General features: G+C 46.0%; 1 protein-coding gene across 5 annotated transcripts in view; it reads left to right on the plus strand.

Annotated features, from left to right (window-relative positions):
• GSE1 (Gse1 coiled-coil protein) overlaps nt 1-24,523 on the plus strand; it is an 819,103-nt gene that overhangs the window by 345,794 nt on the left and 448,786 nt on the right. For all 5 annotated transcript variants that reach the window (XM_043980768.1, XM_043980766.1, XM_043980767.1 and 2 more), the window contains exon 2: nt 21,492-21,675. In XM_043980768.1, coding sequence (XP_043836703.1) covers nt 21,492-21,675 — 184 coding nt within the window. The remainder of the gene's footprint in view (nt 1-21,491; nt 21,676-24,523) is intronic.

Raw genomic sequence — 24,523 nt, forward strand, 5'->3', positions numbered from 1 at the left:
TTATACTTACCTGTGACTTGTATTTGGCAAAATTTAATTTAATAGTAACCAATGTCCGTTGACTTGACTAGCCAAATACTTGCTTTCCTTAATTTACTGTTCTTAGATCTTTTGGAAAGTTCAGAACGCTCAGAACCAGATACATGAAGAAAGCAGACTGGGAAGATGAGTTAGGAGTTAGAGGACCCGAATTTGAATCCTGACTTGGTGACATACCACCTGTGTGACCTTGGCCAAGTCATTTGTTTCCTCCTCTATGAAATGAAAGGGTTGGACTAGATGGCCTCTGAAGGCCCTTCTAGTTCTAAATCTAGAACCCTTTGTTTTCATAGGGTAGGTTGAGGCAGAAGCATGTTCCCTGGCTCAGAGACCAGCTCCACAACCTTGGAGGATTTCCATGGAAGCCCTCCTCAATCTAGGGACTACCCCTCCCCCCCTCCACACACACACATTCTTGGGTTGGTTGATGCTCAAGGCTGGACCTCTTCAACCTAATTGCTTTATTCATCATCTCATTAGTACCTAGTACTTCAAGGTAGGGGGAATAAAAGAAAATATGTTCTGAGTTCCAACTTGCCATCTGCTGGCTGTGTGACTTTGGGCAGGTCACTTCCCTTTTTTGCATCCCAACCTTAGCTTGGCACAGAGTGAAGACTCAGTTTAGAGTCAGGACTTGGGCGTGGATTCTGACTCCTCCTCACTCTCTAGCTGTGTTAATAATTATTTCTTAACCAGTCATAGCTTCAATTTCCTCATCTGTAAAATGGATGTTCAGACACTCGCTCAACTGGCTTCACAGGATCGTAATAAGGAATTGCTTTATAAAAACCTTTAAAAGCCAGAGAAATGGGAGTTGTTATTGTTCTCTGTAAAGGGAGGGCATTGGATGAGATGATCTTCAAAGTCTCTTCCACTTGTACCACTCAGTAAGTCAGTCAACAAACATGTAAGGCTTGCAATGTGCTAAGAGATAGGAATACAAGGAAAGGCCAAAAGGGCCCTCACCCTTAAGAAGCCTGCATTCTAATGAGAGAGGAACAGCATCTAAATAACTCAGTATACACGTGATATCAGAAGGCTCTGAAGCCCTCTCCAAAGTCCCTTGGAGCCCTAGATGTGAAATGCCCTAGGATTTCCCAGTTTCGAACATTTTTAGCTCAGTGTTGAAAAGAGCAGTCGACCTGAGGGCAATGGGGAGGAAGAGTGAGCGGGGAAGCAGAACCCTTCCTCCAGTGTGGCAAGCTGGGGTGGTCCCAGTGGGCCTTGCACTTTTCGGGGAGCCTGTTGCTGCATCACTTGGAAGTGATTCAGGAGAGCAGGCAGGGAGATGAGGAGCAAGGTGCAGCCTTGTGAGTTGGTATTTAAAGAGAACAAAACCCAAACACCTCAGGTGGCCTCCTATAATCGACAGCTAGGCTGCCCTGCCCTCTTCTTCCAGTCACCAAGGTAACGGGGCTGGGACTGGGGCTGGCTGCCCAGCAACCAGGCCCCTTCCCCACACCCTTCTCTGCATACCTCCCTCAGGCTGCGTGTTGCTGATGACATCTCATAAAATTGCAGGATTTAATAATCATAATAGCAAGAATTTATCTAGTGCTGTGAGGTTTGAAAAATCCTTTACAAACATTATCTCACCGGAGTCTTACAATAACCCTGGGAGGCAGGTGCTGTTATTAATCCCCATTTCATAAATGAGGAAAAGGGGACTGAGGGGTTGTGACTTGCCCAGGGTCACACAACAAATCAATATCTGAGTTCTTCCTGAGTCCTACGTCTGACACTCTAGCTCCTGCACCATCTTGTGCTTGGCTAGCATGGGCCATAGAAAACAAGGAGTCAGTATGGTATAGTAGGAAGTGAGATAGCCTTTAAGGCAAGAACTGCTGAGTTCAATTCCTCTCTCAGTCATTCATGAACTGTGTGACCCTGGCAGAGCCTTACCTCCTCCAAGTTTCTCTTCATCTGTATTTAATCTAAATACTATAGACATGTTATTAGGTAGTCCGCACATCTCATTTACCCCCCATTTTTCAGATGAGAAATCTAAAACTGAGTCTCCAAAAGGGCGAGTGTCTTGTCCAAGGTCTCAAGAGTCTTCTGGCTTGGAATCCAATGTACTCTCTCCTCTTACTGCTGTTGGCAGCTTCCTTCCTCCTATAACACCACTCCCTACTGAATACTCTCATTGCTGTTTACATGATTAGTTCCAGGTTTCATAAGTACAATAATGTTCTTGGGAAAGATGTGTAAGATACCATAATTGTCTTCAAAGAACATACGGTCTAGTTGGGGACACACAGGAGGCATGCCCACCTTCAGATCCCACATCAGGCTGTGCTGAGGATTTGGGAGACGAAGCCTCCCTCCTGTACTATCCTCCAGGGTCAATGGGATTTGGGACAAGCAGGGAGCTCCTTGGTCATTACGCTCAGTCCTAGAGAATCGACTTGGAATCCTAGGATGCTCAGCGGTAAGGAATGGTGGGTATCATTAATCCAACTCCCCTTTACAGGAATGGAAATGTAAACTCCCTTAGCAAAGGCAAGCTGGCTCTCATCTCACAGGTAATAAGGAGCACAGTCTTTTCACTTCAAATGATGGGTTCCCCCCCAACCCTGCCATTTTACCACATTGTCCCTTCACTCCCTCCCTCTCTTCTCTAGCCCCTCCCAACTTTATTATCTTACTGTTTCCAGCCAGGCCTTCCCAAAAGAAGGGGTGCCTCTAAATGGGTTGGGGAGCAGAGCTCCAGGGGGCCTTTGTTGTCAGACATGGGAACAGAACGGGGAGGTGGTAGGGTGACTGCTAGGTGCTGATGGATAGAGAGGGCAGGGCCTCCTCAATCAGAGCAGTGAGGAGGGGAGGAGGAGGAGGAGGAAGAGGAGGAGGAGGAGAAATGTTCTTTATCCACTTTGTCATCCCACCAAAAAAAGAGAGAGCCCACAAGGCCCCGCCCCAGAATGGGATAAACAAGGTTAAGAGAAGCCTCCTAGGCAGGCTGAGGATGCTGGGGCCTCAGCCACCCCCAACCCACATAGATTTGCAGGACCAGCAGAGACTTCCTCACCGGAAGCTGTGACAACTGCCAGTGACTCAGACAGATGAGGCAGGCGGGTGTAGACGCAGACGCTCCTCCCCAGAGGACAGTGGGTGGGGGCTGCTGCCAGCTGGGGAAGGTAGCTCCCGGTTTCAGTTTTTGCTGAAGCAATTAAGCTCAGTCTCCCGGTGACAGCCTCTCCCTAAGCCCTGCCCCCCAATTACTCTCTCTCTTCTTAAGATTATAACCAAGATCCCTCTCAGGATAAACTCTCCTGCCCAGAGCAGGGCTTCATAAATAAACACTTCTGGTCTTGACATCTCTCTTTTCCACTGTGCTTAAAACACACACACACACACACACAACCAAAAAACCCTTGCATTCCTCTGTTTCTTTCTGTTTATAGCCTGCCAACAGCTTCCTGTGCATTATAGCATTTGATCCTCACAGGAGCCAGGGAGGGATGGGAACTAGACCTGAGATTTCATCCTCAGTGTAACATTATTCCCCATTTCATAGAAGGTGAGCTCAAGGAGAGGAAATGACTTGTTCAAAGTCCCCAGTTGGTGGCAGAACCAGGACTAGACTGCCTCCTGATTCCCAGCTTGGTGTTGTTTTTAATGTACCGGTGGCAAAGCCACCACCTGAACCTGGATCTTTTTTTTCCTCAACCCAGCATTTAGCTCTGCTGTTCCTCTCTTAATTATCTCCACTGTATCCTGTATATAATATATTTGTTTCCATGTGGCCTTCACCCATTAGACTATGAGCTCCTTGAGGGCATATGCCCTTCTTTGTATTCGAAGTGCTTGTCATGATGACAGGTCACATAGTAAGCCCTTGGTAAATGCTTGTTGACTGACTGACTGACATGACCAATATGAGGTTTAAACAAAGCAGAAGCTAGCGTGTGTGTATGTATGTGTGTGTGTATGTGTATGTATATATGTATCACTTGAAAGTTTGCCGAACTCTGTATGAATATCTCATTGATCCTCCATCGACCCTGCAAGGGAGGTGCTATTATTATCAACCCTGGAAGGTATGGTGCCATTATAGCTGACTTACAGCTGAAAAACTGAAGCAGACAGAGGTTTAGTGACTTGCCCAGGGGTCACATGACTAGTCAGTGTCTGAGGCTGGATCTGAACTCAGGTCTTCTTGACTCCTTGACTCTAGCTACTGAACCATCAGCTGCCTAGTTTTACTTTAGCCTGGACATTTTTTACATAGATCTTCACTCTATATTTGTTATATGTACTTGTCTTTTCCATTGGAATATAAGTCATTGCAAGCAGGGATTTGGTTCATTCTTTGTACTCATAGCCAAAGCACCTAGCACAGTTCCGGACACATAGGTAGCCTTTATTAAATGCTTGTTCATTGGTTTATTTTGGGGTGGAGCCTCAGAACAAGCAGTTGGGGTGATGTCTGTTTGTTGTCAAAGCTCTGGACCTTCACTTGTACTTAGTGATATTCACCCCAGAGGTTTATTCTAGCCACATGTGACTCAGAGGAAGTATTTCATTCAGGGGTCTCTACCCAAAGGGACCACAGGAAATGATCTGATAGTCACTGATGAGGGTCCTCTCCAGATCTAACTCTCAAGATCCCAGAGGCATATAGCAGTCACTTGGGGAGGGACTAAGGCAACCAGAGCTCTTGGGAAGGTTATAAATGGGAGTCCTCTCTCCTTCCTCCTCCATCATTGCTTAGTCTCCACACCTGCCGCACCTGCCCTCTCCTGCCCTGCTGTGCCTAGCCTGTGCCCCATTGTGGCTAATCTGAGTGAGCTCTGGTGCTACTGGATCGCTTGAGGCTGAGATTTTCCACAGATAAGGGCCTGAGGGTGTGCCACCACCTGGGGTATGGTGCATTTTCATGGAGACTCTGGAAGGCAGAAGGCATGCTGAAACAGGGAAGGGCAGGGTTCCTTCAGGAGGATCCCAAACTGCCTCAGTGGATGTCCCTTTTAAAGAAACAACCTGGGTGCCATAGTTTCCACCAGATCCCCACCTTGGATGAAAGCTGCCCCAACCCTCCTCTCCTTCTCTTCCTCTAACAAGGGAATGAATAAACAAAGACGCTGGCAGCTATTTGGGAAGGTTTGCCAATGCCAATTGCCAGTTACTTTAATGGGAGGCTGTCCCCAGAAATGACAACTTTCCATTGGGCTGTGTTGGCTTAGGTTGTTTAACTCTGTTGGTTAGGTTTTTTTGGTTGGTTTTGGTTTGTGTTTTTTGTGGGGCAAATTAGGGTTAAGTGACTTGCCCAGGGCCACACAGCTACATGTGTCAAGTGTCTGTGGAAAGATTTGAAACTCAGGTTCTCCTGAATCCCATGGACTGGTGCTTTCTCCACTATGGCCACCTAGATGCCCCAGGTGTTTAACTGTGAACTGAAGCATGGAAAACCTAGGTCCCCGTGGATTCAAGATAGACTCGGGGAATCGCTGAGACTCATCCAGGTCTGACATTCGATGATTTAGGTTGGTTCAAAGACCACCCCCTGCCTTGAAGGATGCCCAGCAGACTACAAAAGCTAGGAAAGCAAACTGATCCATCATCCTGAAGGATCAGAGGAAAAGAGAAAGGAAAGCAACAACCACATCTGTGACTCATCAGGCATTTCTTGAACAATTACTTTGTGTCAGGCACGGGGCGGTGGGGGGGTACAAATACAACAAGTAGCTTTTCTAGGCACTTGGAGAGTATGAATGGGAGGGAGACCCGTAAGGCGGCTCAAATATCATCGAATCAGTCAAGGAGTATTTATTAAGCTCTGGGTTATAAATACAAATCACAGTACCTGCCCTTAGGAAGCTAATACCCTACTAGAATTCAGTAGGGGGAAGAAGATGCCTTCATAAACCACTAGAAGCCAGGGAAGAATGGAATCAGAGAATTCCAGATGGGATAAAGAGTAGAGAAGAAGAAAAATGTGAGACACATCGGGCATCCGTGAAAAGAAATGTCAGGAGATCTGGTCCAGGCTCCCAACTCCCCATATTTATTAGCTGTAGGACCATGAGTAAGTCCCATAAGCCCTCTGAACCTCACCTTTCTCATCTGTAAGTTTGAGGCAAGGATTCTGGCAAGACCTGTCTCTCAGGGTGGTGCTAGATGGAAAACGCTTTATAAACATTAAAGTACCATCTCCTTCAGAGCTACTGTTGTTACCGGGAGTGGCATAATAGTCCAGTTTGGGCTGGAGTATGAGGAGGAAGGAAATTAGCGTTTTATTAGTGCCTATTCTAATGACAGGCATATAAAGGCTAAGCACTTTGCAAATACTATCTCATTTGATCCTTGCAAAATCCCTGGGAGGTAGGTGCCATTATTATCCCCATTTTACAGATGAAGAAACTGAGGTAGAGGGACTTGCCAGGGTCATGCAGCTGTTTAAGTGTCTGAGGCCAAATTTGAACTTCGTCTATCCCCTGGGCCACCTAGAGTGAACAAAGGAAGATAGGACCTCAAATGCTAGACTAAGAAGCACTGACTTGATTTCATAGTCAGTGCAAGGGCCTTGACAATATGAGCAGGAGGGGGCAGCCTAATGAGAACTGTGCTAGAAGAAGATGATGCCAACATGTGGGAGTATATTGGACTAGGGAAAGACTCCATGGAAACAGACAGCAGAGCGTGGAGGGGAAGGTCAGATGAAATCGGGGGGACAGAGATTGCCAGGTATTTCCTGAGAGCTGGTCCATGTCCCAGAGGTCAGGTTTGTTGCATGTCAGGAAAGAATTGTTCTAATTAAGTCACATGGCTGAGAGTGATAAATAGGCAGTCTTTCCTACTTAGCCTGGGGACTAGAAGGAGCCCATCCAGAGACAGCCTGTTCCCCAAATGCCCAGCACAGCCTCAAACAAAGGGACCTAGCTCTCTCGCTCTGGTCACTTCCCCCCTCCCCCCCCCACCACCATCCAAAAGAAGAACAAGATTTCTCCTCTTCAGATCCCAGCCTTGGGACCACCCTGTCTGTAGTCCTTTCCTCAGCCCTTGAGAGGAAGTCATCGGCAGGCATCACATGATCAGTTTGGCCCTGTGGAGCAAGGCATTGACATCCCTTGCTAATGGGAGGAAATGTTGGATACGCAGCTCAGTTACAGTGCCCAGTTTGACATAGAGAAGACTGTCTTGATGTCCTTGCCTAGTACCTAGCTTAGGTACCTGAAGCCAGTCAGTGACTTATTTATGAGCCTCTCTTTTTCACTAGCTTGGTTTTGCTTGGGAGGAAAAAAAATAGATCTGAAGTGTCCATTTTCTGCGCTTAAATAACTTCATTGTGACAGTCCATGTTTTCTTCTTGCTGCTCATTATAGCCTTTTTTCTTCATTCATTTCCTTCCCCCCCCCCCAAACAGTTTATTTAGAAAACCGAGGCCCCGAAGGTCAGGTCACTTTTCCAAGGTCACACAGGCAGTAAGTGACTGGCTATGTATTGTAGAGAGAGCAGTGGTTTGGGAGTCATGGGGACCTGGGCTGGAATGATTATTTCTGCTGCTTATGAGCTATCACTCCCCATCCTTAGACCTCAGTTACTTCATCTTTAACAAAAGAGAAGTTGTGCTAGAATAGGAGTTCTTAACCTTTTTGTCTCCCTTCTACCTCTAAGACCTTCTCCCCTTGCAAGATCCCCCACCTCTTGCTCCACTGGCGAGGTCCTGCATTTTGAGGAGAAGCCTCTGGCCAACCATCCTTCCTTCCTTGCCCTGCTCTGGCCTTCACCACCATGAGGCATAGGGGTTGGGAGGGAGGACCTTCTTCCTTTCTTTTCTTTATTGTCTTCTCCCATGTTGTTCAGTCATGACCCTGCAGAACAAACTGTCTGTGGTGTTTTCTTGGCAAAGATACCTTGAACGGTTCACCCATTTCCTTCTCCAGTGGGTTAAGGCAGCAGAGGTTAAGGACTTGCCTGGGGTCACACAGTTAATAAGTGTGCTGAGGCTGGATTTGAACTCGGGTTTCCCTGACTCCAGTGAGCCACCTAGCTGTGCCCCTTTCTTCCATACTAAATACTTAATAAATGCTTGTTGCAGGGCAGCTAGGTGGTACAGTGAATAAAGTACCAGCCCTGGAGTCAGGAGGACCCGAGTTCAAATCTGGCCTCAGACACTGTACATTTACTAGCTGTGTGACCCTGGACAAGTCACAACCCCAATTGCCTCACCAAAAAAAAAAATACATGCTTGTTGTTCAATTGCCTGTTGACCCCTTTGGCAATCTCATGAAACCTTTGGAAGCCCTTCTCTAAATAATTTTAAATGCATAAATAAAAATAGGATCACAAAGGAAACTTATTATATGAAATACAATCAGCAATATATTTATATATCAATATATATATGTCATATATAATATACGTACAGCTCATTGCATATATCAATACATTATATGTAATATATGTATAGAAATATATATTGCTACCTATTACATATAATATATTGATATATATTGATATTACATTGATAATATATATATACACACATAATAATTTTAAAACCAAGTTCTCAGACATCAGGTTAAGGGACCTTGGACTATTTGGTCTCCAAGACTCCTTTCAATTCAAATACAAGAATCTTATATCCATGATGCTGCCCTCGTTCCTCTGTACCCCCTTCCTCCCTTCATAAGATGCCTGGGAGGCACAAAAAGTAGGTACAGAATCAGGATTAGAAACTCAGATCTTCTGGCTCTGAATCCAGCATTCTTGCACTGTCCCAGACTGCCTTCCTCAGCCTCTCTTTCAGAGCCTCTCATTATAATTCGGCTTCAACAAACATTTATTATGAACCAGGCCAGCTAGGTGCACAGTGAATCAAGCAATGGCCTTGGATTCAGGAGGACCTGAGTTCAAATCCTGCCTCAGATACTTGTACACTTAGAGCCATGTGACCCTGGGCAAGTCACTTACCCTTATTGCCGCCTCTCACACACACACACACACACACACCAAAACAAAAAAAAAAACAAAAAAAAAAAGATCAGTGGGATCATAACTGGGAAGAACCAGGCAAAAATTAATTAATTAATTTAAAAAAAAAAAAAGAATCAGGCTATGGGGCAGCTAGGTGGCACAATGGATAAAGCAACAGCCGTGGAGTCAGGAGGTGCTGAATTCAAATCTGGACTCAGACACAATAACACTATTAGCTGTGTGACCCTGGGGCAAAGTCACTTAAGTCCCAATTGCCTCACCCCCAAAAAAAAATTAAAAAAAAAAAAAAGAACCAGGCTAGAGGAGTGGATGAGGGAAACCAGAACATGTTCTCTGCTCTCAAGGCTCTTAACATTCTGAAGACTAAAACATGTCAGGTGGCTAAATATAAGAGAATTGGAAGAGGGAGGAGAGCACTGATGGTATGAGTTAGGGGCGAGGCTGTGTGATGTCAGGAAGGCTTCCTAGAGGAGGCAGACGGGAGCTGAGCCCTGAGAAGAGAGCACTTCTCAGACATGGACATTGCAGGTGTGAATGTGGAGAAAAAAGCTGGAGAATGTCAAGTTCAAGGACCAGCTATTTGGTGCAGTGAAAGGATGCAATAGGAAATAAAGCAGGAAATGGAAGCTTAGGGGCAGTAGGGAGCCACTGAGACTTCTGAGCAGGGAGTTACATTGTCACACTTGTGTCTTAGAAAGATCAGGTTGGCAGCCATGGGGAGGAAGGATTGGAGAGAGGAGAGAACAGAGGATGGACAGAGACCGATCAGGAGATGTTACAATAGGCCTGATCAGAGGTGATGAGGACCTGAATTACCGAGGTGTTTACCATGGAAGTGGACAGAAAGACATGATGACAAAAGAGAAGTAGTGAGGATAGGATCTCCTTACCTTTCTCACAGCTAGGTGGCACCACAGTACACAGAGTCCTAGAAGACTGGTTCAAAATCTAGTCTCAGACACTTAATATCTGTGTGACCGCTGGGCAAGTCATTTAACCTCTGGTTTGCCTCAGTGTCCTCAAATGCAAAGTGGGATAATAACAGCACCTATCTCCCAGGGTGTTGTAATAGTTTTTGTACATCTCTAACAGTGCCCAGCACATAGTAGGCATTTAATAAATGTTTGTTATTCCCTTCCCCTCTATTCTTCTCAAGGAAATTTGCTCAGTTTCCCCTTTGTTCTGCTGGTCCACTTGAGCCTTCCCAAGGTACTCCACAGAGCATACTCTTCACTTCCTCTTGGCTCCTCTGATTGTACTGTATGTCTTTTCACTATTTAAGCACTAAACTCCTACTTTCTTCTCCCCACCCTCCCTGAATGACAATAATACCTTATGTTTCCCTAAGGCTTTAAGGTTTACAAAAAGCTCTACTTTTATTATCTGATCCTTGCAAACATCCTGTGAGGTGTTTGTTTTTTGTTGTCTTTATTTTCATTGATGGATGAGGAAAATAGGCCCTGAGAGGTTAATTGACTTGCTCAGAGTCACACAGGTGGTCCGGGGGCAGGATTTGCACCCATGTCTTTCTGACTCCAAGCCCAGGGCTCTCTCTACCCAGCACTCCGCACTGCCTCCTGACTCAAAAGAAGCATTTCTTCACAACCTCCCCCATTCCAAACCAGCCAGCTAGTCCTGGCACCACAAGCGACCTTATCCTTTCTCGCACAAAATGTACACACTTAATCTTATCTCAAACATGTTGCCCTTTGTTTATTCTGGTTCAAGGTTAAGGGTGTTTTCTGAGGCTGTGGAACAGAGTGAAGCAAACTGGCCCGTAGGAGGAGGATCGGGGCCTTCTGACCTTGGTCTCATTCGCTCTGTGCTCAAGTAAGCAGGAAACATTGAAGCCTCTAGGGTCCTTGGAAGCTAGTCCCACCCCCTCATTGGACCCATGCAGAAACCCACCATCCTTAGTCCAGGGGAAATGACCCATTCAAGGTGGCTCAAGGCAGTAACTGGCCCCAGCTAGGATTTGACCTCAGGTCCTCTTACTCCAAATGGTGATTTCTTTCTACCACATCACGCTGGGCGAGAGAGACCTTTGGGGTCGAACCCAAATAGAAATGGGGACCTAAACCGTACATCAACAGCCCTGTGGGCTGCGTATCTACTTAGTTTCAAATATGTCGTGTTATCCATGTTTTACTGTATTTTATTTATTTTATGAAACATTTCCCACTGTTTTCATCCGGTTGGGCAGCTGGGTATTGGAGGCTGAGTCTTTGAGCTCATCCAGTCCAACCCTGTCACAGAGGCAGACGATGATTGTGACCTGGTCTGGTCTTCTGTCTTCTACTCTTCCTTCCATCCCTAAAACTAGAGTTCTATGAGGATGAGATGGTGAGTTGGTAGGGAGTGGTCGAACTAAGCCTGGAGCCCCAGATTTGATTACCCAAAGGCCAAGTCGCTTTCTACTCCTCTCCTTTTCTGATACCTCAAAAATCATGTCCCTTGAAGATCAAAGGAAGGAAATGAGAATGTTTAGCCAAGAAAAGGCAAGACTTAAGGAGGAAATAATTGAGGTTGTGGTTTTTGGTTTGGGGATTTAGGAGGGCAGATGGAGTAAAGTGACTTGCCCAGGGTCACCACAGTTAGTAAGTATCTAAGAGCTGGATTTGAACTCAGATCCTCCTGACTCCAGGGTCAGTGCTCTATCCCATCATACCCCCTAGCTGCCCCTACTCCAGTCTTTGAAGGCTATCCCATGGGACAGGAATGAGCCTTGTGCTCTAACTCGGCTCCAGAGGGTCAGAACCACAAGCAATCGGTAAAGGTTTCAAAGAGCAGATTTTGGCTTGATAGAAAGGAAGACATCCTAAACATGGTACGGGCTTGGGGGGCAGCTAGGTGGCGCAGTGGATAAAGCACCGGCCCTGAGTCAGGAGTACCTGAGTTCAAATCCGGCCCTCAGACACTTAACACTTACTAGCTGTGTGACCCTGGGCAAGTCACTTAACCCCAATTGCCTCACTAAAAAAAAAAAAAAGATGGTACGGGCTTTCTCAAGAGGTAGTAGATTCCTTCTCCTTGGAGACATCTTTAAGCAAAGACCGACTGGCCATTAGAAATGCTGGAAATGGGGCAGCTAGGTGGCACAGTGGATAAAGCACCAGCCCTGCATTCAGGAGGACCTGAGTTCAAATCTGGCCTCAGACATTTAACACTTACTAGCTGTGTGACCCTGGGCAAGTCACTTAACCCCAATTGCCCATCAAAATAATAATAATAATAATAATGCTGGAGATGTTTCCGATCTTGGGAGGCTTGTGAGGACTTGCTCTTGTTCAATTATAGGATGGTTCAATTATGTCTAGTAAGGATCTAGGGCTGGATTTGAACTCGAGTCCTCCTGACTTCAAGCCCAGCACTCTACCCACTGTACACCCAGCTACCCTGCCCCCCAAAAAGGAGAGGAGACTTCTCCAAGAACACACAAGTAACAGAAGAGTCAGGATTCCCTAGTAACCCATCTGCTTCCAGACGCAGTGTCCATGTAGACAAGAACCCCAGATCTTCTTCCCTGTCCTAGCTGCAATGGTTACCATGTACCATGAGGACTATGCCCATACCCCTTTCTGCTAGGACTGTTTCCCCATCAGGCACATGGAAATCATATGTCTCTTTCCCTCCCACCCTTCAGCCCCTCTCTCTCCTACTTCCTAGAACAGATGGGGAATGAATCAGATAATGACCAGACAGCACTCAGAGAAAGGCCCTGGGAAGGCTGGAAGATAACTGGAAAGTATCATTAGTCCTTTTGCTAGTGGACTGTGAACACCTTTTGATTTCTAAGGTCCCTGGCAGAGTTCTCCTCTCCCAGCCTTCTCTTTTCAGCTGGTAAGGACCCCGAAAGTGTCAGCTGGTGGCTAAGTACCCGGGTAAATAAGATGAATAATATCATTATCTAGCATCTTTTCTGAAAATTCTGGTCTGTCTGGCTCACTGTGGCCTTTATTCTGAGCTGACATAGATTTCAGCCAGCAATAAAAGGGAAAGAGGGCACCTCTCCATTTCTGAATAAGAGTAATATCTTAAATTAAGACAGAGTGTTTGCCTTAGAACACAGAGGATAGCTGTTCCGTGTTCCCGGTGGGGAGAAGGTCGAGCGTGTTAGCAGCGTGGGGGAGAAATGTCTGCTGTGGCTTTTTACAGTCTCCTAGGCTTGTTGTTTGGTAAGCCTTAAAATGCTAGATAAGTATGAGTTGTTTATTATTATTCTTTTAAAATGTAGTCTTTTGCCCAGAACAAGCTAATGAGATCCTAGCCTGAATTACTAGGGGCATAGTGTCCAGGATTAGGGAGGCCCCAGCCGTGCCGTCCTCTGCCCCCATTCAGACCACACCTAGAATACTGTGTTCGGTACTGATCCCCATATCTCAGGAAGGATGTTGCAATCTGGAGTGTGTCCAGAGCAAGGAGACCGAGATAGTGAAGGCACCAGAAAACCACAGTGTATGAAATTAGTTAAAGGAATTAGAGATTTATATTAGTAATGTTATTTATTTGATGCTGTTTATGTTTATAATAATGATAACTCAGGTTTATAGAGTACCTAAGTTTTGCAGTCCCCCTTTATATGTGTGGTTTCATCTGCTTTACACAACAACCCGTGAGGTGCTCTTTCATACTTGGGTTGTTGTTGTTCATCTTTTGTTTTCAAAGAGGACCAATGACATCACAGGTCTTGACTTGTGCACGAATTGGATTTAAGATGAAGGAGAACTGGGAAAGGCTTCTTGCCAAAGGTGGGATTTCAGCTAAAATTTGAAGGAAGCCAGGAAACAGAGAGGAGGAAGAAGAGGAGGAGAAGGAGGAGGAGGAGGAAGAAGAGAAGGAGGAAGAGGAGGAGGAGGAGGAGGAGGAGGAGGAGGAGGAAGAAGAGGAGGAGGAGCAGGTGGTGGTGGTGGTACAATATTCCAGGCATGGGGGAGGCAGCTGGTGAAAATGCTGAGAGATAGAAGATGGAGCATCCTGGGTGAGGAAGCCGGAATCACTGGTTCCCAGAGTCCATGGGGGTGCGTAAGGATGGGAAGACTGGCAAGGTAGGAAGAGGGCCAGCTCCCGATGGGCTTTAAAAGCCAGAAGATTGTATATTGGATCCTGGAGTTCATAGGGAGCCACTTGAGTTTATCGAATAGGTGGGTGAGATGGTCAGACTTGTACCTAAGGAAGATCAGTGCAACGAGCACTTTTGTCTCCCTGTTTGGGATATTACAGAAAGTCTCACCAGGGCTGTTGTGTTCAGTCCTGGGCCCCACATTTTAGGAAGGGCCTCAATAAGCATGAAATGAACAGTGTCCAGCAAAGGGCCACCAGGACACTAGAAGGGCTCTGCCTGAGCAGGCAGGTAGTGGGTCCCCTTTGCAGAAATCTGTGATGCAAAGGCCGGAAGGATGGCTTGTCCAGTAGGTTGTGGAAGGGTTTTCTTGCTCAGCCATGACTTGGACTTGGTGGTCTCTGAGGTTCCATACAAGTCCACAAGGCAGTGACTCTGTGCCTTTGTTATCCTGGTCTCGAGTATTATGTGTGTTTACCCAACTTTCACCATCCAGTGGTTTTAGAGATTCCTAAAGACTGGAAGGAGTACTCAGCAGGATATTGTGTGTGCCTGGACTGTAAGTTCCCTGAGGGTGAAGACCGTGCATGGACCAATAACAAGTGGTGTTATGTAGCACTGCTTCTTCACACACCTTTAGAAGGTAGTGTTCTCATTTCTTTTTTTTAATGTAATAAACATTTTTATGCATATTTTTGGGTTCCAATTTTTATCCTTCCTTCCCTCCCTCCCTCTCCCTTCCCTGAGGTGGCTAGCAATCAGATATGGGTTATATGTGTATGATTATGTACATTACCATATTTGTCATGTTGTACAAGGAAACTTGATTAAAAGAAGAAAAAAATGAAAGAAAGTGAAAAATAGCCTGCTTTGGTCTGTTCCATCCATATCAGTTTTTTCTCTGGAGGTGGATAGTATGTGTCATCAATAGTCCTTTGGGATTGTCTCGGATCATTGTATTGTTGAGAATAGTCAAGTCATTCACAGTTCTTCATCAGACAGCATTGCTGTCTCTGTGTACAACGTTCTCCTGGTTCTACACACTTCACAATACAATCCTTTCATACAAGTCTTTCCAGGCCTTTCTGAAGTCATCCTGCTTGTCATTTCTTATAGCACAATAATATTCCATCCCCATCATTTACCACGGTATTTCTACCACCAATTGCCAACCAGATGTTGCCCACAGGGCAGGCAAGGTGACCTTGATGAAGCAGCAAGTCACCCTGAGGGAGAGACAAGAGGCAGCATGTGTCAGACCAGGTCTCTAAATTCCGTGCCTCAATTTCCCCCATATGTAAAATGAAGAGGCTGGGCTAGATGATCTCTCATCTCTCCTCCAGCTCTGTGCTTATAGATCTTATTCTCCTGTATCCCACACAGCACTGGGCCTATGGCAAGGGGGTCAGTAAATTTTCATTGACCCACTGACCCACCCCCTCAGGATGGGCTATTTGCCAAGAAGTTCTCAGGGTTTATGGATATTCAGGCTCCCACCCACATAGACCAGGAAAGGGGAGGCTTTTCTCAGATCCTGGCTGGCCCCCCTAAACAGGAATGGCTCTCTCCCCATGCCAGAGAACACAGACACATTGTAGGGAGAAGTGAAAGAGAGGCTTCCCTCTTCCAATCCAGAGACAGAGGGTCAAGGCTAGGCCAAGCCTGGGCACTGGTGCTGATCTCCTTCCCTCCCACCCCGTTCTCTATGGGGTTTTGCACATTGCTGCCTGATTTGACTCTAGACCATGCTATAAAAAGCCCACCAAGCCGGGTGTGGAAGGAGTCGCTGCTATAACTCACAACGAAGTTGGGGACGGAGGGTAAAACCCCATGCCTGGCTTTCCTTAAAGTCACCTGGCAGAGTTTCACAAGATGAAATGGGACAGGCCTTGGGAGCAGCCAATGCCTAGCACATAGGAAGCACTTAATCCATGCTTGTTGAATGACTGACTGACGGATGGCCGGAGAGGGCTGGCTCCAGCCAGACTTACCCATTCTCTGGAGCCAGGTGAAATGTTTTGGCCAGAGAACTCCCAGGGTTTATGAAGGGCTCAACCCGTGCAGCGTTTCCATATGGATTCCATAAATTAAACCTTGCCAGGAAACGAATGGTAAATTTATATGTCTGCTCACATGTGCGGCTCATTGAGTCTTAAGAGCTTTCCAGCAGAATTCATGTCCCATCCATCTCACTTAGGCACTCGGCTTTTATAGGGCTAATCCCTAAAAAAATTGGATCAACATGAAGTTTCTTTTTATACAGGCACCCTAGCCCTGGAACTCATAAATCAGGAAGAAGGGCGTCCCCGGTCCCCTGAACCTACTTCCCTGCACTATTTCAATTGGTCCACTCCCAGAAACCCTGCCCGGAGCTTAGCAGTCACTCACCTCCAGGCTCAAACAACACTACCCTCACAGCCTCCCATATTATATTGATTCTCAGTGCCAATTATTCCTTTGAAATATCTCCAGCAAAAGACCTTTCCTTTGTATTCCCAGTACTACCACCTCATTCTGGGCTCTGACCTGGCATGTATGCTATGAGAAAGAGGCAGCCACGAGACATGAACAGCCACATTATTGAATAACATTAAATTCAAAGGCAAAAGACCTGGTTTGAATCCCGGTTCTTATATTTTATTTTATGCATTTCAAAACCTGGTTTAGGGGTGGCTAGGTGGTGCAGTGGATAAAGCACCGGCCCTCGATTCAGGAGTACCTGAGTTCAAATCTGGCCTCAGACACTTGACACTTACTAGCTGTGTGACCCTGGGCAAGTCACTTAACCCCCATTGCCCTGAAAAAAAACAACAAAAAAAAAAACCTGATTTTGAGAAGGGTTTCCTGGGCTTCTCCAGCCTACCCAAGGGGACAATAGCACAAAAACAGTCAAAACCCCCTGGAGCAGGTGATCGCCAAGGGGCCTTCTCTCTCCAAATAAGTCCCGTAGAGAATGGCTTCCTAATTTGTCTCCTTTTCTTCCTCCCAGTCTTACCCTTCCCCACTTGCAGTTCCCCTTTCCAAGAAGCACAATCAAGTCTCAACAATACTACTCTTCTTATGACTGATGACAGCTGAGGTAGTGCAGTATAGTGAGGAAAAGCGGGGGACTCCAATCCAAAGAACCAGGGTTCACATCCCTAGCACCGTTACTTACTATCACCCAGGATGAGTCACTTCTCATTTTCCTCATATGTCAAAAGAGGTGGTTGTAGTCTCTCTAAGCTGCCTTCCAGCTCTAAATTCTATGATCCTAAGGTCCCAAGAACTTGAGGGGTAGCTAGGTGGCACAGTGGATGAAGCACCAGCCCCAGATTCGGGAGGACCTGAGTTCAAATTCGGTCTCAGACACTGAACACTTCCTAGCTGTGTGACCCTGGGCAAGTCACTTAACCCTCATTGCCCCACAAAAAAAAAAAAAGAAAAGAAAAAGAAAAAAAGATGTCAAGAACTTTTTGTTATAAGGCTCACCAAAGAATAGAGTGTGCTCAAGGAATCTCTGGTCCAGTGTGGAACAGAGATATCAATATGATGTAATTGAACAGCCATATAATGCCTATATCATCATCAGTGGAGCACAAACATCCTAACAGGAAGGGAAGGCTTTGAATGGAGTCATATCAGCTGCCTATGGGGCAGCTCAGTGGATAGAGCACTGGGTCTGAAGTCAGAACACTCATCTTCCTGAGTTCAGATCCAGCCACAGACACTTCCTAGCTGTGTGACCCTGGATAAGTCTCTTCACCCTGTTTGCCTCAGTTTCCTCATCTGTCAAATGAGCTGGAGAAGGAAATGGCAAACCATAAGAGTCAAACACAATAGAAAGTACTGAATGACAATATCACTGCCCTCTGTTGTCTGAGAACAAGCTGAGTTTAGAGTGACTCACCCCAAGGTGAATGATTCCTTTGGGGTCACAGCCACTAATGAAGATTTTCTGCCCCGGTATGGAAAGGTCGCTCTCTCCTTTGGTGGCAGCTTCTTAGAATCACAGGATGTAATGCTAAAATTGACCTTATAACTCATCTAACCCAATCTCTCTCATTTTAGAGATGAGTAAGCTAAACACCGGGGAGAAGTGACCTGCCTGAGGTTCCCCAGGTCATAGAGTTGCCCACATCAGACTTCAGTTTGAAACCCAGTGGTATTTCTAGGATATTACTCTTCATTGGTAGTCAAGTTAATGGCAGTCATTTATAATCCAGCAATTACGCTATTAGCACGTAAAGCTTTGCCAAGCACCTTGGATCTATTGGGTTCAGCTGAACAAATATTTATTAAAGACCTACCACATGCATGACCCTTTTTCTAGGTTCTAGAGATACAAGAAGAGATGCCATGTAGACCTTGTTTTCAAGATGCTCAAAATCTAATGAAAGAAGGGTATAAAGACAGTGTGTCTAACACACAGTAAATGTTCAATAAATCCTTGTTTATTGATTGATTTGGGTGGGTGGATAGAGTGCTGGGCCTCAGACATTTAGTAGCTTTGTGATCCTGGGCAAGTCACTTAACCTCTGTTTGCCTTAATCCACTAGAGAAGGAAACGGTGAACCACTCTAATATCTTTGCCAAGAAAACTCCACAGACAGTATGGTCCATGGGGTCACCAAGAGTTGGACATGACTGAACAACAATAAATTGATTGATTGATTGTAAAACTAATAAGAAACAATTTAGGACTAATGACAAAACCTTGGCTCAGGAGTTTGAGGACCTAGATTAACTCAACTCCACCCCTGACACTTTAGACTAGCAGTGTGATTTTGAGAAAGTCACTTACTTCCCTGGGTTAAAGTTTCCTTGGCTGTAAAAAGAGAGGAGCTGAACGAGTGTGGCCCCTAGAGTGTGGCTCTAGGTCTCTGATCTCTGAACACACAAATCATTCTAATGGAAAGGAAAACTCTCAGCCCTGCTTATCTCCTCCTCCCTCATCTCTTCCTTCTGGAAGCTCAGAGGAATAAGTAAGAACTCTCTGAACATTTTCACAGATGCCATCTAGTTTGACTCCCACAACAATACCGTGAGGTTCACAAGGCAACTGTTAGTATCCCAGCTTATAGATAATGAAACTGAAGCTCAGAGAAAGCAGGCTAGTTGCCTAAGGTCACACAGCGAGCAAATGGCATAGCTAGAACCAAAACCCAGCTCTCCTGACTCCCTGGCCAGAGATCTACCAACTCATATCCCAAGTTTGTAGAATCAAAGATTTAGAGCCAGAAGAGATGTTAGAAGTCACTGAGTCCCACCCCCTCATATTACAGATGAGGAAACTGAGGCAGGGAGAGAATAAGTAAGTTGTCCAAGGTCCTGTAGCTGGGTGGGGTCTCGGGTAGGATTTGAATCTAGCTCCTCTTGATTCCAAGGACAGTGGTCTATGCACTACACTACCTTGCTTATCAAATTAGAAAAATGGATAGATAGATATTTGACAAATATATATTATAGATTTGATTTGATATATATTTTTGAACTGATATATACACACATACATGCACAGAGAGAGAGATCAGTGTTGTTCATTCAATGAGGTCGCAACTCCTTTATATCAGGGACAAGCAATCAATCAAGTAGCAAGTGTTTAATAAGTGTCTACTGTGTACTTGTCTGGGGCAGCTAGGTGGCACCATAGTGCACAGAGCGCTAGACTTAAGAGTCTGGAAGACTCATCTTCCAGAGTTGAAATTTGGCCTCAGATATTTATTAGCTGTGTGACCCTGGACAAGTCACTTACCTTGTTTTTGCCTCAACTTCATCATCTGACAAATGAGCTGGAGAAGGAAATGGCAAACCACCCTAGTATCTTTTCGAAGAAAATCCTGAATGGGGTCGGGAAGAATCAAATACAGCTGTAAATGACTAAACATCAAAAAAAAGCTCTAGTTGGGCAACAGACATGTATTAATCGCCTGTGGTTTGCCAGGCACTGTGATAAGTGCTAAGGCTACAAAGGCAAAAAACAGTTCCTTCCCTCAAAGATCTCACAGTCTAAGGAAGTCTAAGGAAGACAACCTGCAAACAACCATGTTTGTACAAGCTATGCATCCAGGGAAAATTGGAGATAATCATCGGAGGGAAGGTACCAGAATTGTAGCTCAGCCTTCCCTTTTCTTTTCCTTCGAGGGAAAGTGCCAAGCGTTGGGGATACAAATACAAAAGTAAAAGAGCTCTTCCCCTCAAGGCATCCTCTCAGAGGAGAGAGGGTTGGACATGTTCAAACACACATGCAGGATCTAACAAAATAATCACAAAGTGATGTGAGAGTGCACTCACAACTGGAAAGTATCCCGAAAGGCTTCTTAAAGAAGATGATGTAATGGAGGGGGATTGGCTTTTTCTTGTCTGTGTGGCATGAAAAGGCAAAACGTGGAACAAGCAGAAGGAGCTTCCGGGAAGTTGATTTAAGCTCAATTTAAGGAAAAGCTTTCTAATAATCTTAGAGTTGCTGTGGGCCCGGAGGTCCCCAAACAGAAGTCAGGAGGGGCACTGCTGAGGTGGCTCCTATTCAGCTATGGCTCTTTCTAGCTTGACCTTCAAGCTCCCTTCCAACAAGGAAATTTAGTAATTCCTATCCCCCGTGCCCAGTTGGTGCCCAGTCAATATCTGCTGATTCTTCCATCCTGGTATCTTGTGCCATGTGCATCTGTGGGACTGTACAATTAATATATTGATGTCTGGGGGGTCGTGTGGTGATGGAGAAGGGGTCCCTGGTCTACCAGACTCCCTTGTATGAATCTGAAAGATTCATTTCACTTCACTGTCAAATGAAGAAATTGGGCTGAGGTTTCTGAGGACATTTCCTATTCTAGAGTCCATGATTCGTTGATGAACTGGAGTCACTGTAAGAATGTGAGTCATCGAAGGAAGAAAGGAAAGCCCATTTCCACTGGCCAAGTTCAGTGGCACTTCCACTGTCCCTCTTCCCCCTGGCCCCAGATGCCCAGACTCTATCTGGGCTGTTGGATGCTTCCTGCAGCTTAATGAGGCAGAAGCCACCCACACCATTCCTTCAGGGGAGATGGAGGACCCCTAAGCCTTAACACCTGCCTTGCCCCTGCCTCCCAAGGTCCTCCAGGCCTTACCCCCTGCCTTGACTCTAAGCCCTGCAGAGCCCTGGCACTGTTATCTGACCTGCCTGAGGTGATCTAAGGACCCCTGAGCCTGGCCAGCACGCTGCCCTCTGCTTCACTCTTAGCACTTCAGGGCTATCAGATGCCCTACGGCTGAACTTTAATGATACAGTGTCTCTTCCCATTAGAATGTAAGCTCTTTGAGAGCAGGTACTATCTCACTTTTTCTATTTGTATCACAGTGCTTTGCACATAATAACCAAGTCACATAGTGGATGTTTTCTCATTCATTCATATGCTGGACTTTCCAAGACATAGTAACCTAGTAACTTAGTAGATGCTTTCTCACTCATTCAGATACTGATCATCTCCTTTTCTTACAGGTGTCTTCCTCTTCCCTTGAGACATTGATCACCACAAAGCTCCCTGTCAAGGACATAGACATACGCCCAGGGGTGCCGGACCACGTGGACGGAAGCAGCAGGGCAGTGCAGGAGGTCATCCCCAGCTCTGACCAATGCCAATTGAGTGGCCCAGATGCAGAGAGTGCCGACCTCAGAGCCACAAGTAGGTGTCTTTTCACATGTATCTTGGGGCAGAGAGTAGAATAGAGAGTGGTGACAGGGGAATTTGCACAGGGCTCCCAGAAGCCTCTAACTATAGCCTGCTCAGACCACACGGGCAGACATTCCCCAGACCATCACTGGTTCTACAGAGGAGGAACAGTGACTGGAGGCTGATGGTACCTCCCTGTGCTCAGAGGTCTTAGACTGTTTATTACTAGGCCAAAGGGGAGCCTCACTCTGGGAGAACCCAGTGCACCTCTTCTCTCCCCAGGATCAAAAGCATTTAACTTGATTTATATTTCAGTGTTTCTCCTGCAGTATGAGGGTAACCTGATCACTGACCCCTCCCCTTCCCAATTTCCTTGGGAAAAATCCCAAAGTAGCTTTTGAGGCTATAAAATGAGTCTCCATCAGTAAGGGCTTTGGAGAAGGCAGCTGGAAGTGGAGACTTATGTCTCCTTCCTGGCCAGTGGATTGGTGTTAACCCCCACCCCCTTTTGCTGCTCTGGATTCCCTCCACCAAGTAGTGTTTGTTTAGCAACAGGAGCTGGTGCCAGCGAGCAGAAGGGGACCAGGAGGGGGTCTTGAGGGTGGTCTGGGAAGCCTACAGAGGGCCCACTAAGTCTTAAGGCCACTCCCAGGATCCCAACCTCGATGTATGACAGAGTTTGTAATTCTTTGAGCAGTGACATGCCGAAATTCTGACCTTTCTGATATACGTAGCAGGAGAGCACTAACCACTGGATGGGAGATAGAGTTGGGGATGGAAATTATATAGATTTGTGGATGTGGCGATGACTGTGCCAACCACCAGCTCTCCTGTGAGAACGGGAGGATGGGGTAGAGAAGGTGGGATTTGCCATTGGCTCGTTGCCAGCCACTGACTCCTGAAGGGGGTTATAGGTTCCACCTGAGGGTTTGAGTAGGTGTCAGGTCCAACTGGCAAAGCGACAGAAAATGTAGCAGGGACCATTAACCTGCATGCTAATGAAAGCAATTGGCTGGTGTCATAGAATTATAACACTAGATCTTGCAAGGATTTTAGAGGTCAGTTAGGGCAGCGTTCTTGTTTGTTTGTTTGTTTGTTTTTTCAGACAAGGCCCCAAGAGCTTAAGTGACAAAGGGAGCAAATAGTGGAGCAAGGATGTGAATGTGGTCATAGAGTAAGGTTCTCTCTATCTCCACCTGAGTTCAAATCCGGCCTCAGATGCTTGACACTTACTAGCTGTGTGACCCTGGGCGAGTCACTTAACCCCAATTGCCTCACCAAAAAAAAAAAAATTCTATATCAATATAGGCTACTGCCATAATAGTTCGCCCAGCCCAGCCAAGGCCCTTACACCAGGGTCTTGTCTTAGCTTCTGAGAATATTTCATGAGGTTGTGATTGGATATTCTTGAGTCCATTTATCCAGTCTTATCTTCCTACGACCTGATCTCCTGCCTCATCTGGAAACCCCACAGCCTCATGAGAGACTCTAGTCATGGTAGTTCACCTTTTTGTGTTTCCCGGACTACTTTAGGAGTTTAGGGTAAAGCCTGTGAACCCTTTCTCAGAATCATGTTTTTAAATGATTGAAGGAAATTCTAAATTTCAGTTGGAGGCTAGTAAAAATGAAGATATAATTTTTTACCATTCAGATTCACAGACCCCCACTGAAATCTATCCATGAACTTTGGGTTAAGAAAACCTGGTCTGTGACAAAAGCCACAGTTATCTGCCTTCCAAACAGATTGCATCTCTGCTCTGTCTTGATTCATTGCTCATCACTTGACCACTTCCTGTCCACTCCCTGGAGACCAGTCTCCCTCTCTCTCTCTCTCTCTCTCTCTCTCTCTCTCTCTCCCCTCCTTCTCCCTCTCCCTCTCCCTCTCCCTCTCTCCCTCTGTGCCTTGGATCTTCTTATCTTAAAGCAAAGCCCCCAAACTACCTTGTAGAAAAGTTGAAACTGAGCCCCAGGACCCATCTGGGTCTGGCTCCTAGTTCCCCCTGCAAAACTGTCAGTCAGGAGGGACTGCATTCCTTGGGAAGATGAAGAGTGGAGTTTGTCATCCCTCCTCCCCAAGGGGGTACACTAGGGTCAGCCTGTCAAAGAGGCCAGAGGTCAGGTTTTCCATAGCTCTTATCCAGAGAACTAGAGGAAGATGCCTCTGAGTTCTTAGGGGTGATCCCTGCCTGGGGCATCTTCCCCTCAGGTTAGTAAAGGGCCTTAGGCAGTGGGGCTGGTCTGGGGGCAGGGAACAGACAGAGCCTGGTTGGAAGCAAAGGCTACTGCTTCTCTTTACCTCATGAAGTTTTAGGTCTGTCCTCCAGCTGCTGCCCTTGGGCAGAGTTATAAGAGATGTTGGTCCTGCCCTAATTGTGGAGAATTGGTCAGAGGTATGGGTAAAGTTGAATTCAATCCATATTTATGAAGTACTTCCTTCTATATGGGCTTCTAGTGTGCAGAGTACTGGTCCTGAAGTCAGAAAGATTCATCTTCCTGAGTTAAAATCTGCCCTTAGCCACTTAGTAGCTGTGTGACCCTGGGTAAGTCACTTAGCCCTGTTTGCCTCAGTTTCCTCATCTGTAAAATGGGCTGGAAAAGGAAAAGGCAAACCCCTCCAGTATCTCTGCCAAGAAAACCCCAAATGAGGTCACAGAGAACCAACCAAAGAATGCTTATTTCCATGTGCCAGGCATAACTCTAGATACTGGGGATAGAGGGCACCAACAAAACAACTCTCACCCTCAAGGAGTTCACATTCTACTGGGAAGACACAGTTTATGCAATATTAAGTCTAGTAGCCATAAACTCATATTCTTCAGAGCCTGCGAAAACATGGCTGTTAAAAAGATGGGCCCTGGGG

This window comes from Dromiciops gliroides, chromosome 2 (genome assembly GCF_019393635.1).
Source record: "Dromiciops gliroides isolate mDroGli1 chromosome 2, mDroGli1.pri, whole genome shotgun sequence".
Taxonomy (NCBI): Eukaryota; Metazoa; Chordata; class Mammalia; order Microbiotheria; family Microbiotheriidae; genus Dromiciops; species Dromiciops gliroides.